The sequence below is a fragment of the Lichenostomus cassidix genome, chromosome 2, assembly GCF_008360975.1.
Source record: "Lichenostomus cassidix isolate B80296 chromosome 2, HeHo_3.0, whole genome shotgun sequence".
Taxonomy (NCBI): domain Eukaryota; kingdom Metazoa; phylum Chordata; class Aves; order Passeriformes; family Meliphagidae; genus Lichenostomus; species Lichenostomus cassidix.
Window position 1 is genome coordinate 87676339 of NC_139482.1, and position 14414 is coordinate 87690752.

At 39.8% G+C, this 14414-nt stretch overlaps 2 protein-coding genes across 2 annotated transcripts in view; one reads left to right on the top strand and one right to left on the bottom strand.

Moving 5' to 3' along the window:
* LOC146441716 (poly(rC)-binding protein 3-like) overlaps positions 1-7451 on the top strand; it is a 491829-nt gene extending 484378 nt beyond the window's left edge. Inside the window, exon 16 of the mRNA XM_085052285.1 lies at positions 5279-7451. Coding sequence (XP_084908411.1) covers positions 5279-5339 — 61 coding nt within the window. The 3' untranslated portion in view covers positions 5340-7451. The remainder of the gene's footprint in view (positions 1-5278) is intronic.
* On the bottom strand, positions 2329-13877 carry ZNF830 (zinc finger protein 830). The gene is made up of 10 exons (XM_085052287.1): positions 13723-13877; positions 13513-13612; positions 12491-12611; positions 11920-11953; positions 10480-10691; positions 10011-10101; positions 9277-9340; positions 6216-6296; positions 4784-4860; positions 2329-2998 (listed from the first exon to the last, which is right to left on the bottom strand). The coding sequence occupies exons 1-10, from the start codon at positions 13842-13844 to the stop codon at positions 2815-2817; spliced, it is 1086 nt and encodes a 361-aa protein (XP_084908413.1). The 5' UTR covers positions 13845-13877; the 3' UTR covers positions 2329-2814.
* Between the last annotated feature and the right edge of the window lie 537 nt (positions 13878-14414).

The following is a 14414-nucleotide window of genomic DNA, read 5'->3' on the forward strand; positions in this document are numbered from 1 at the left end:
TACAGACCTTGTTCCACAGCTAAGTCATGACAGCAGCAGCTTATTTCATCAAGGGCAGGAGAGAAGTTAGCACAGCAATGACCATTTGTGACTGCCTGCCTAGCCAGAGGAGAGCAAACTACCAGCAGCTGTAGCTGTGGAGAGCTGCTCCCTGGAACTCCATTTCAGACACGCAGGCACACACACTCTGCCCCTGGAAGTCACTTGCCAGACCCAAAACCACTGAGCTGGGGAGTCTCAGCTACTTTTTGGTGGCATGAAATTCCACAGTTCTTAAGTTTGGGTAACACTCTCCATTATTATATCAATAAAGAAGGATTACAAATGTCTTCCTCCCAGTTCTTCCAATTCCAATAATTCCAATACTTCAGTTTTCTGCAGGTCCTGGAGATCAGAGAATTTAAATAGTCTTCCTAATTCCAATTTCATTTTTAATGGCTATTGATAGAGCTAGTTATTAGGACTACTTTCATCTTTATTGTTTAAAAATAGAATTCAAGAAAGTTAAGAAGTGAGAAATAAATTAAGGAAGTACATATTTTTAAAAACAATTATTTCCTCTGGTTAATAACCTAGCTAAATAGCTCATCAGATTTACATAAAATTGTTTTCTAAAGCTGAAGCCATACTTAAGATTACAAACTAATTATGCCTATGTTTTTCTGGGATACAGGAGATTATTTACCTTGATCAATTAGCTTAACTACTGAATAAGGGTAGGATATCTCCCTCCTCTCATTGCTAAAAATCAGGATGGTTTCTTGCCCTCTTGACACAATAGCACATTTACATCAGTGGGCACGAGGGACAAAGTCACTCTTCATCTTCACAAAGCTCTCTAAAAGCTTTGTTTCAAATGCTGAAGAAAGGTACAGTTGTATGCAGTGAGCTGTAAAAAAATCTGGATACAACACTATTTGGAGATCTATGAGATTTCTCCAAGGAAAAGAGCACCAGCTCCTGAACAAGACACAACCAAGAGGGATGGATGCTGTCACTTCCCCAGCAGTGCACACATGCACTAGCTGGTCCATCCTTACCCTTTCAGCAAGGATAATAAGTAAAATTATCAGTGATCTGGTGTGTATTCCTGCCATCTATTCCTAATAACAACAGGCTGCACTGGTTTGGATTTGAATGTTCAAGCTCCCTGCACTGTAACTAAACTCACTGCCTTTAGCTTCTTATCACAAGACACCTCTAAAGAGGAGAGCAACTGAACTAAAACAGCTCAACTGTTTTAATGCTCAGTTCATTTCCCACTCACCCACAGCTGAAACCATGATTTGCAGATTTATGTACAAAATGAAAGTAAAATTAGAGAAAAACATAAAAAATAAAATTCAGAGTCCTAATTTGTGTAAGACTGCAGTGTCACATCAAACATTTTAGCAGGAACAGCTACTTACACTTAATGCCAGTAAATCAGCCCAAACCCAACAGCTGTAAGGGAGCACATGTGGAAGCAATAAACCACTAAGGACCATTGCTTGAATTTTGACAGCTTTAAAAATAGGAAGAGCTGAACCCAAGGATCATGAAAATTGGGAGTAATAAAATAGCATCTCACTATAAAAAAAAGGGCTCCTGCCATATCAAATCTTTCCTCCAAAACAGACAAATGAAACATCTAAGTTTAGTTTTAATCTTTATTGCTTGGTTAATAACCATCTCTGGAGCAAGTTGCTGGAATGCTTTCATAAGAGCAAAGCTTGTTTTCTCCCTTTAAAATCTCACTAGTTTTAAAACTAGAATTGTAAAAAAAAATTACCCTGTTCTTTCACAACTTGACTTCTCTATATCAATCAAGCCACACATCTCTCCTATTTTTAAAGTCCTCAGCAAATTTGAAATATTTGAACATTTGCAAAAGTAAAAAAAAAATATATATAGACACTTACCACAGGTTGTTCTGCTTTCCTTGTCCCAGTTTTGTCAAGTTTGTTGGTTCCTGGTTTTGCTTAATCTGTATTTATCAGAACAGAATCAATTTTAGACACTTTTTGTGCCTAAGATAGTATTTTAAGAAAAATTCCAGTATTTACAGCTATTATTTTACCTCCTCAGTTTCCAGTGCAGTGCCTTCCTCTCAGACATTTTGTCAGCCTTTCATTTAGTGATGCATATATGTAACCACTGTGTTCTCACCCCTCTGGTTCAAGAAATGTGAGGTATGCTACACTATGGCTGCACTAAGCAAAACAGGAGACTATAAAGAAAAATATTCAGCAGTGCTATGGCACATCACAGGGTATACACTGTGGAGAAGATGTAGCTCAGCATTTCTGAGCTTAATCCTTATATACACAGAGAAACTGTAACAGACCCTGAAAAAAAAGTACATATTTTATTGGGAGCTGGGGCAATGGACAGAAGGGCACTTACAAATTTTAAGAAAAATTAAATGCATAATATTTTCCTTTCCCTAAACCCCCAATCTGGGAAAATTTTGTAGACTATGCAAGTCCTTTACTTCTATAGACAATAAGGCAAGTCTCAAAATTACCAAATTGAGCTAATGCTTCCAAAAGTTTAGAGATTCTTTACAGATTCTTTAATCCCATTAAAATACTTCTGGTAGGAAACCAATCATTTTAATAGGAAAGGTGCATTCAGTATTGTAAAACATTTGCAATATACAGTTTTTACAACAAGTAATACACCACTGTAGATCTACAAAAATTTTTTTTTAATAAGCTTGGCTCTCTACCATCTCACAATCCTCTTTAAATAAATATTTAACAAAAGTGTCTCACTTCTAACAGTGGAAGTAACACCACAGATAAAAAGAGTATCAGCCACGTTGCAGAAATGCTACAACAAAGCCCCCTTCACCCGCCAGTCTTGAGACAGCAAATCCTGCAGTTCTTCTTCATCTTCACTGCCAACATCCTCCTCCTCTTTCTCTTGTGCTGCTCTTAATCTCATGGCCTCCTTTAACTTCTCCTTCATCTCGTCCTGGCGGTTCCTCAAGAGCTCGACACGGCGATAGCATTCACTGTTGGAAAGCAAAACACCAATTAACACTTGGGGCCTTTCCACATTAATTTGATCATCTCCAGTGCTGCATTTTGCTTCTACAACTTTGGGTAAAGAAGCTTTACAGCTTCCCATCAATTAAAAAGAAGTAAGCTTTCAAGATGCTAGTGCACCTTCTCCATGTTCATCGAGTGGAAACAGACTGAGGAGAGGTGTGATCAATTCTCTAGCAAAGAGATCTAATCCAAATATTTAACAACTGCAATACAGCCACAGACCATTTCTTAAAATGCGCAGAACCAATATCCACTTCCACACACGAAGAAACACTATTCTTTGCTCCATTTATGGTTCTCATGATAGAAGGGTGAGACATCAATTATAAATTTTGGTAACTTAGTGCATCAATTGCCTATCCATTTTGATAACTTAGTGGTGGCATCTCTGAAAATAAAAAAGCAGCACAAAATGTTCAGATTCTTCATCTGCTTCCCCTATGCCATAACAGAACATTTTAAGTAAACACAATCCAGAAGTTTCAGGTTTCCATTTACTTTAAAAGTTATGTCCTTGAAATGTGTTTTGTAACTGTTCTAGCCATTTTAAACAGGGTATTTTGTTGAAAATGCGAAGTAGTACCAGCCTGATTTAAATTCATCTTTGCTCGTTTCATTCTTATTTGCTCAGAAGAGTCAATGGAAAGATTACTATCGGATCCTGTTTCCCCATATCTCCAATATGATTCTTACAGGCAGTCCTAGCTGAAGATTTGAAGGCCAAGGAATTTATTTGATTTTCAACCTAATTTGAAATAGCCTGCATTTAAATATACTCAGGAGACAAATGGTACAAAAATTCTTTAAAAATCTATTTGGAGTTTTTATTTTGGGGAAAAGTAATTACAGAAACAAACTTGAAATACTCTACGAATTTCTGAATTTGGTTCTACATACTACAGCAGCCTTAGCTAGTGAGAAAAATGAATCCTCAAAGAGAGGCAGGTTTAGCTCAAGCCTTCTCCAGAATTACATGAACATTGTTAAAAAACATTCCTGTAATACCAAAGTTCAGTTTGAACCCAATGCTGTTGTTACTATACAAAGATTTATGTGTTGCATGTAAATCTGCCCAGATGGCTTAAGTGTTGCTTGAATTTCCAGTGTTTTCTTTTTGTTGCATCTTTTTCTTTTCAGCTACCATTGACATTATCACTGTTAATATCAATGTGTCAAACTACATGATAATGGCAACAAATTGTTCCATTAAGCTGTATTTCAGGTAACTTGCGTTTAAACCAATGCTTATCCAACCACCACACTCACCGTTTCAGCAAAACTAAATGAAACAAACCACTTCATGAAATTAAGTGCACCATTCCACAAAACCTTTAAGTAAACTTCTACTAGAATTAAAGAGGGTTTGCCACAGGACAAGGACATTTTCAGTACACGACATGTTTCTTAAAAGCATTCACATAAGTTCTACATCAGTCAAAATTCCCAGGGAATTACAAATTAAGACATTTGATAGGCGGAAGAGGGATAGTTTGTTCCAAGAATTTGCCTTGTGTACTTTCAGTCATTTCAGTGCATTCTCTCTTTGGAGAAAGCTACATAAATTTGTACCAAAATTCATGTCTTTATTAGGTATCATTCTGCAATTTGAGGGAGTCTGTCCTTCAAATACTCAGGTGATTAATGAAAGGGGTAGTATTGCAGATTTAAAGTGTTTTTATCGCTCTAGTCAAAGAGCAGTCCATTACTGCTGGAGAACAGAGAGTTTGAGGAAAAATTGATCTACTTACATCTGCTCATCAATTTCTCCAATCTGGCGATCTAGTCGTCCCTCCTCATCATCTTCTGCCACTATTGCTTCTGAAATCTAAACCAGGAAAGTGCTGAAAAAATTCACCTTCATCATGAATTCCACTTCCATTCCCTGACAGTGTCTGTGTTCTCCCCTGCTCCCCTCTACCTCAAGTTAGTGTCAATCTCCTCTATGTATATTCCCATCTTCACAAGGGCAAATACAGGGAAAAAAATGGTCTGGTTTAATTTGAAATGGAAATGCTTTTTCTCAAAATCAAAAGTAGTTTGGCTGCTTTGGGGTTAATCTTTCAAAATTTTCTCTACACTACAATTTGAAACTGAGCATAAACAAACCACACACACCCACAGTCTGAGGTTGAAATGGGAGCTACATCCCACTGCTTGGGACTTAGTTACACACACTTATTGAACATACTGTTTAAATATTCCCGCTAGATCCCGAAGTGTTTCTAACCTGTTATTTTTTTCAGCATATACTTTCTCAAATCTGAATGTCTGGGAGATGCTATGCAATCAATGGTCCACGCATAACTGAGAAGATTCCTCCTAAGCTGAAGAATTATCTGAATGGCTTATGCTAGCAAAATGTATCCACCACCGCTTTTGTATGAACATTCGCTCTGTTTATAGTGCTGACTGCTTTAAAATGAGCAATGATACATTTTTCTGCACCACTTTTCTCAGCAGTTGACATATATGAGTAACTATTTGCAATTAGAATAATTGAAAAGATGGCAAGTACTCTAGGGGAAGACTGAGAACACCAGGAATCTGTAGTACAGTTTTATATTGTAAAAATGGCCAGATATAAACCTGCTGCAGGAAGACTTTCCATGCAATGGTAAACAGTGAAAAATGGAAGTACAGAAAAACTGTGGCAAATTTACGTGTCTCACACACAATCTCTTCTGTCACTTTCCCAGATTTTGGAGTTCCTTTCTAGTACATTTAAATTAAACATGAAACCCACGTTACCTACACTTTACAGATACTTTTTTAAAAGAGACAGACAAATGGGTGGTGTTTTGTTCTGTGTTTTTAGAAGTTAAAATATTAATATATCTCTAGATCTAAAGAAGAGCCCACGATTGTGTCCTGTTTGGATACAGGACACCGATCAGAGGTATATGCTAACTAAATAGTATTTACATAAAATACAGTGTAACAAATGTTACTAGATACATATGCTGACTGGATCTTGATCAAAAGTTTTTCAACCTAATTTCCTGTAAGTGGAAAATACAAGGAACCCTTTGCTCATTTATAAAGTGCATTTAACCACACACTGCATTGAAACAAACAGCTGACAAATGCAGATGTCAGTCATTCTGCAGAGCTGCATGAAACTGTTGTTTTCCTTATTGTGTATAGTATTTAGAATCAATAAAAATAGATTCCATTACTTACTGTGTTGACCTGTCGCATTGCCTTTTGAAATTCATCCCATTCTTTGTCCATCTGATCCTTTGGAGCATCCACTTTTCTCACCTAAGGAACATGAAAATTTATAAACCAAGAATTTAAGTCTAATGACTCTTTGGGGCACTGTAAAAAAAATCAGGAGAAATTGGAGAAATTATGCTGTGTTATCAGAAAAGTCTGGTTGATGTACTTCTAAGTAATGGATGTGAGTGAGAGAATGCAGCTGCACAATGGTTTCAGAGGAAAAATCTGACTCTACTCCTGGATTAAAACAACATCGTGAATGCAGCATTAAAGAATAATTGACTAAAAATGGCTGGTGTGGAATGTCTGGAGTAACAAAAGTGACTCTGATGGTCTGTCATTTCACTGTGTCAGGTGATAACTATTAAATCCTTCTGTAAGCTGCCTGTACAACTGCATACAATAGCCATTTCACAAGCCAAAAAGCAGTGAATTGTTTGCCTTTGGCATAACTTAAAGTATCAAACTTTCCAGTCACTAGTCTGCTGGTGTTAGATAGTCTGACTGTATTTAAAATCTAGTCTAATTTTTTTGGCTAGCAGAAGAAACTGTACAGCTACAAACCAATTTTAATGACATGCAAAGCTTTTTATTCTGTGGTAGATGGTGTTAAGTACTAAGACATGAAGTCTGAAAAAGTAGTAGTGGTAAGAATGTGTTTAAGATCTACAGCTAAGGTAATCAAAGCCAGATTGTATTTTTAATGCAAATAAATAAACAAGGTAGTCTACCTGTGTAATCAAAACTTCCACAATTCAAGCCTGGAAGATGTGGCATATAATGTATTTTAGAGGACAGATTATGCCTGACTCAGGACTGGGTAGAAATTATATAGCTAGGAGAACTAAGCAGTTTGAACATCATCATTCATGACACCGTCTTTTTGCATTAGTTTTATTTTTCCTTTATTCATTCTGCTCTTTCGGTGACACATCAGTCATCACCTTAGTAAAGACAAGTTTGGTGCGTTTTGTTCCTGAGTGATTATACAAAATCAAGTAGTATGAATTAAGTTTATAGAACAAATTAGAAGCTTCCAAGCAAACTCATACTGGGAAGTAATAGTCATCATTTCATTTTTCTGTTCTGTTATTATTTCTATCATATGTGTATGTACTGTGTTATTATGCATTGTGGTTGTCTTTTGTAATTCATAATTATTTGTATTTCTTACAATAAATTTCAACACTAAAGTTATTATTTCTTCTTGAAATATTTATCTAATCCAGAATTTATATGCTTTACAAATACCTGATGCAAATAGCAATCATTTTTCGCGCCCACAATCTCCCTTTCAAATGCCCACGTAATTCTTAAAATAATTATTTTGTGTATGATTCCAACAAAGACCCACTGCAGCCATCTCAATGTAATTGATGTCACAAACATTTTCCTTCCTCTGAGTATTAACTACACTCAGAAAGGGCTGATTAAAACAAAGAGCCTGTGCAAGCAATTTAAGGAAGAGCTTACTGGAACAAGTAACCACTGGTAAATTTATCAGTGGAGGCAATAACCAGAACAAAGGTCACTAACCAGTGTCCTCACAGATATAAGCAGATCCTACTTTGCCTGTGAGGCACTCTAGCTTTGTACTAGCTTCCCAACTCAGGATGAAACTAAGTATTTGAAAAATTTAACAGTCCCATTAGTTAGGCACAAAACAAAACAAAAGGTAAACCAAACACCCAAAGGGTGGCTTTTTCGGCTACATATTTCAATATTCAAAATATCATTATTCAAAACTATTAACATATGGCAACACATAGGCGTAAGTGGTGCCAAAAGAATCTTGCCAGGGCAAATAAAACACCTAAGCTTGTTAGCTGGGCCAGTGAGAGTAACTGAACATAAAGAAGCTTTATTTGGAAGGTCTCCAAATTAGAAGTCATGGCTTAACCTCACAATGCAATTCAAATACACCAGCAGCTTTCCATAGTGTGAACAGGGAAATATACTCAAGGAAAATAAAAAAGACTTAAGCCTACAGCACTGTATTTCATTAAAGAAAGCAAGCAAGCCATCAAATCTGTGGCAGATTTTACGAAACAAAACAAAAAATGCTTGTATTTCAAATATCAGTGTTTATTTTGGTCATCATTTGGCACTGTGCAAGTTGAAGGGAATAAGAATGGTTTTGATGACAATTCCAAGATTTTTAGTTGTGGGAGGTTTTTTGAGAAACAAGTTGAATGCCCACATTTCTTTTCTGAGCATCAAAAAACCCCAAAGTGGTAAAAGCCAAGAGGGCTGAAGACCAAGTTCACTCTTGTGTGTGCCAGTATTACAGATGATAGCATGTGCCATAATGGAGTTATTTTCATTCCAACAGGATGTACCCTATCAGGCACACAGTAACTGTTAACATTTTTCATCAGGATTTCACAAAGGACACTACAGAACTCTTATTATATCCCAAATTCCAAAGCAAAACTGAACATACAAATTAGGTGAAATGCTTTTCCTGGGATGACTCACAGAAATCAAAGTGGATTGTCCAAATCTCAGTCCAGCATTCCAACTGACAAAAAACATTTCTTTAAGAGCCACAGAGGAACCACAATCAAAAATACCTTCCAAGAGATGATTTTAACAAGCTCTTCCAGCCCCCCTCCATCCCTTTTCACATTTTCTAATTGATACAGAATGAATATTTAAAGCTGCACCAGGAGAGGTTCAGACTGGGCATTAGGAAGCATTTCTTTACTAAGAGGGTGGTCAAACACTGGAAAAGGCTTCCTGGAGAGGTGGTCGATGCCCCAAGCCTGTCTGTGTTCAAAAGGCATTTGGACAACAACCTTAATAACAAGCTATAACTTCTGTTCAGCCCTGAAGTTTTCAGGCAGTTGGAGTAGACAACTATTATAAGCCACTTCCAACTGAAACAGTCTAGTCTAAATATTTCAGTCATTTTCTTATATTCCAATATGACAGATTACCTGCAAAAGCATCCTTACTACTCAGAAAATCATTACAAGTGGCAGAAATAAATTCACTAGCATGATAAGAGTGAAACACTTACTTTTGCATCCACTTCAGGATCATCAAAGAAACCTTCTGGCAAAGCTTCAGCAGTGTTCTCTTTCCTGAAATAATTGATTACTATTAGCCCAAGTTAACACTTTACAATCTGCTTTACTGCAGAGTTAAAAATGGCCAAAAATAAAATTCATAATTCTTTATGTAAGTATATAGAAACACAGCAAGTTTTTTAAACCCCTAGTTTTATCTACAACCACCAAAAGTTCCTCCTCCACCTTGGCCTTGCCTCACTTTGAAGGAACTGCAAGGTTTAAATCTCACTGTTAAAACAAGAGCTGTAGCTTATGCTTCTTAAACTGTTCTTTCCAGTGTGCTGAGCACCCAAACATTTTAACAGCACAGTCACTACTTCTGAAAGACTAAACCACTGTCTAAAAAAAGTGCTCAAGTGAGCTGAACCCTTACTATGTAAAAAGCAGTTTTCTTTAAACAGTAGAAAGCAATGGTTGACATTAAGGTCCCAGAGTACCCTGTGTTAAAATTTGCAAACAGAGATGTCTAACAGACTCTGTATGACACTGCTCCATCTCTTCTCCTGTCCCTAGGGTCAACACATCTGTCTGAAATAATGCCTGAAGCTGACAGATATACAAACTATTCTGAATCCAACTTAACAATATGACAGGTTTCTAAGTGATCACAGTCTCTGTTTCCTGGAAGACAAACATTTCTTTGCAACCCCTAAGTCTATCAATATTCGATTTGACTGCTTACCTTTCCACTACCTTCTCCTGTATCTCTGCTTTCTGTATGGATCCCGAATGGGAAACTATAGGAGCAGCTGGAGTTTTGGTGTCAAAAAAGTCTATAGGAAAGGACAGAAGTCTATGACAAAAAGAACAGCTGTTCAGGCATTTTCTAAAATTCTGACTGTACAGGAATTTCAATACCTTACTGGTAGGGAAGCATACCTTACTTCAAGGGAAGAAAAGCCAGACATTACTTCCCTTGACAGCTTCAAACAATTAGAACATAAAATCAATAAGCACGCTGAGAAACCACCACACAATAACAGGAAATTTTTTGCTAGTTTTTCTCTACTTCCAGTATTACCCACCCTCACCATCACCTAATCACCTATCGCCTAATGGCAATAATTAGAAAAATAAAATAAAAAACTTTCATCATCAGTTAAATCACAGGTTCTCTTTACTGAATCACTTACTACTTCAGTCAGCATTACCTGCAGGCAGAGAATTAGCTATTACTTCTTGAGTTGGAGGTGGAATTTCAGTTTTATGCGCAACGGAAGATTTGCTTGATTGTTCTTGTTCTTCCTCCTCCTCATCATCATCGTCGTCATAATTCCCTGACAATAAACTGGGACCTGAGCCCTTGGAAAGCTGTACATTTGCACTGTCTTGCTCCACTCCATCAAAGAAATCTGCTGGCAGCCTGGTAAAGAGCCCACAACACAACTGTTTGAAACCTCACACAAGCGATTCCAGTCCAGCCCCAGCAGCCCAGTCCCTCTGTGAGCTGTGAGATACTGAGTAACAAACACCCTGAGCTGCACAGCTGCCAACACAGCCACTGTCTCAAGGCAGTATACACTTGTTGCTTTCAAGTTCCCCAGAAATGACCAGGTTAATTCTAAAAACACATTTCAGATCCATTTTTCTATCTGGATATTCAGTATCAGAAACATTAATAAAAATAACCCATAACAAGTTGGAATGGTGGCTAAAGTAATTATTTTTCCACATACAAAGTAACATGCTACTTATTTTGGATACCTACTGCTGTCCAGAACTGCAGTATAGCACAGCCACACAGGCTCAGCAATGAGCAAACATTGATCTGGTGAGAACAGCTGCAACCTCCAACCCAAACATTTTTCCACATTATATTTTACATGAATCACACCAATGAGTTAAAAAATGGACAAACCTCTCAAGTGTTAATTTTGCACACAAACTCAAATTTCTACAAGGAAACAGCACATTGTGTCTATGCAAGATAGTAATTTATCCTGTGAAGTAGAGACCCACAGGTGTCACCTGACATCTATCAACCCTGTAAAGATGACCAAATACCATCAGAAATTTTTAGTGGCAATTTAGATGCTTAACCCAACCCCTTGAAGTCAAATACAGTCCAAAATACTTTACAAATATTTATAAAAGCTCAACTGCAGCACATGCAATTACATGAACTTTATGTGAAAAAAACCATCCTAATGAAGATCTGTCAATGACATTAGTAGTTTTTGCTAATAAATATAATTTAATTATGCATTCAAAATTTGTCTTAACATTTCAGACTACCATCTCTTCTGTAGTATGCCAGCATTATTAGAGTACATGCTACCATCTAGTTATGTTCATTAGGTACAAGCTGTGTACCACCACATGTCAATCCTTAAAAGTCTGAGAGTGACAGTAAAAGAATTCCTGCTTTCTCAGAGACTCTTAAGAGTTGATACAATTATGTCATCTGCAGCCAGGAACATCCTGCCATGTTTAGGAATATAAAATTCTGTTAGAAAACAAGTAGAAGTAGGGATCTGCTGACTCTCTCAACCTTTGGCCCTGTCTAGGAAGCAGAGACAAGGAAGAGCTGGGCGAGAATGGAGCCACAGGTAGTTAGAAAAGATTTGTATGTAATAACAAGATCTACTCACCCAGATGAAGATGAGTGTGGCTTTTCATCTGTACCTGTACAACAGCCAAGAATCACTTCTTAAAATCCATGCTTTTAAAAGAAATATCCCTCAGATTTCTATTACAGCAGCAAGTTTCCAAATGCATATGTATTTAACATATCTCATATATTGACATGTCTGGCAGCACCAAGGGAAAAAATTAACTGTCTTTGCTTTGGCAAGAACTCTGGTGCATGGTTTGAGGTAAACCAGTGGCTTGATCCCACTGAAATGGAGTAACACCACTTCTAGGCAAGTGCTCCTATACTGCTTAATTTATACTGCTTCTCGCTCTATTTGGGCCAAGCCCACAGTTCCATGACCTAATTTAACCCAATAACCCAGAAGAAAACCAGGTAAACTTCCAAAAGCACAGTTTTCTCCTGATACTGAACTCACAGAGAAAGAGCAAGCAAACTTTTTCCCTTTTCAGCAGCAAAGGGCTGACATTAGCTCAACAGTCTGGTGTATATACTCACTTCCACAGGAACAAAACAAACCAAAAGCATTTAAAATTGATGGATTCTAGCAAGCATTTCTCTCTCATTACCTTTTACTCTCTTAAGGTCTGTATTTTCTGTCTCAGCTGTTTTTCTCTTGACAGGATGAGACAATGTGCCAGCTGCTGAGCCAGTGGCCGTCTGCTTTGTGCCTTTTAATTCTGCAACTCTCTGTAAAGAAGTAAAAATTCAGGACACGTTATTAGCAGTAACTTCTGGATTGCAGCTTAAAATACAGTGCTTTTACAATAGCTCATCAAAGTGAGCTAATGCCTTTCTAGAACAAGATCACTGAAACAGACACCACAGGTACCAAAACAAAAGACTGATGCTTCTGTCAGCCTCTGGAATGATGTGACATGGAGGAAGAGGATTTGTTCTAACGTCCGGGAATATTAAGTGTTTGAAAACCAAAACACAGCACTTTAACAGCATGAAAGACATGTCACCGTGCCTTGCCACACTCATCTAGTCTGAATGCAGGCAATGAACTGGAACCCCTCAGCAGTTCCTCTGGTCCTCTCCTCAGTACTTGTAAAATTAAACACAGTCTTTCAGTTTTTGCTAAGAAGTAGCAGCAGAATTTAAAAGGATAAAACCCCCCCCCCCCCAGATTTAGGGTGGCATCCAAGTGACAAACTCCCTGACTTGCTTTACAAGTTCTTCATCTTAACTGCTAAATTGCAAGGAAAGAAAAAAAGGTGTATTTCCTCAGCCCCGCTGAAGCTGTCCCTGGACAGCTCACAGGTCCCGCAGCAAGCCGGGGGGTTCCAAGGCCGAGCTGCAGACAAGTGACAGCCAAAAGCTGTCCCTAGCGTGGCCACTGCTTCACCTGCCCGCTGAGCAGGGACCCCCTCTTCTGGCTGGCTTTTGAATCCCGGCCCAGGCTTTGAGAACAGAACCCAGCCGAACCAGCCAGGCCCGTTCCCACAGCCATGCCGCGGCCGTCCCGCTGCTCCCATTCCCGCACACGGCCAGAGCAGCGAACCCCAGGCCTCTCCCAATGCTCCCTTTCCAAGCGCTCCCAACACAAAGCCCGGCCCGGACCCGCACCCAGCGCTGCCCCGCTCACCTCGCGGTGCTGCTTGCCCAGCACGTGTGTCTGCCACAGCAGCTCGCCCTTCACGGGCGCGTTGCACAGCGAGCAGCTCAGGTGCCCCAGGCTGTTGTACGTGTCGGCCGCGTTAAGGCAAGCACCGTGCGGGGCGCGGACCCCTCCTTCCGCCCGTCCCTCCCGCCCTCCCTCCCCGCCGAGCGCTAGGGAGCTCGGTGCCGAGGATATTTGGCGAAGGGCGAGTCGATGCGCTTCTTGCCCGCGTTCTGGCGCTGCTTCTCCCGCATGAGGCGCCGCAGCTCCTCCTGCCGCACCTGCTTCCGCCCCGCGCCCGCCCCGGCCGCCGCCATCTTGCCCCGGCGCGGCGCGCAGGGCAGGGCGCAGGGCGGGGCTGGCGCGCGCCGTGACGCGCCGGGAGCGCGCCGGGAAGGGAGGAGGAGAAGGAATCATAATAACAATGGATTCTCTGCCTTCGTCGGGATGTTCCTTAGTTAAGCCTTTGGAGCACCAACAGAACTCGACAGACGGAGCAATCCAGCTGTGGGACGCGTCTCTGAATAAACTGCCTGAATGGTACCCTCCCACCCCTCGCGCCAAACCACCCAAATAAGTAAAAATTAGCGAACGGTACATCCCGTACATCCAGATCCAGAAAGCACAGAATCCCAGTGGGATCAGGTCGGAAGGGACCGCAGGGGGTTATCTGCTCCAGCCTGCCTGCCCCAGCAGGGTCATCCCAGAGCACAAGGCGCAGGACTGTGGCCAGACGCTTCCTGTATCTCTCCAGTGACGGAGATGCCACAGCCGCTCCCGACAACCTGCTGCAGTGCACGGCTTCCAACACAGCTGCCTAAAGTTGTGGGTTTTTTAAAGACCAAGCCAGCTTTTCTAAGCTCTGTCTCCCTGCCAATCCCGGGAAC

What these genes read in the sequence shown, in the direction of transcription:
- ZNF830 (XM_085052287.1), bottom strand. Translation starts at nt 13,844, where the DNA reads ATGGCGGCGGCCGGGGCGGGCGCGGGGCGGAAGCAGGTGCGGCAGGAG. An exon ending in AGACCTTAAGAGAGTAAAAG is followed by an intron (nt 11,954 to 12,490) that starts GTAATGAGAGAG and finishes GCTGTTGTACAG; the next exon opens with GTACAGATGAAAAGCCACAC. An exon ending in AGCTAATTCTCTGCCTGCAG is followed by an intron (nt 10,102 to 10,479) that starts GTAATGCTGACT and finishes CCTTTCCTATAG; the next exon opens with ACTTTTTTGACACCAAAACT.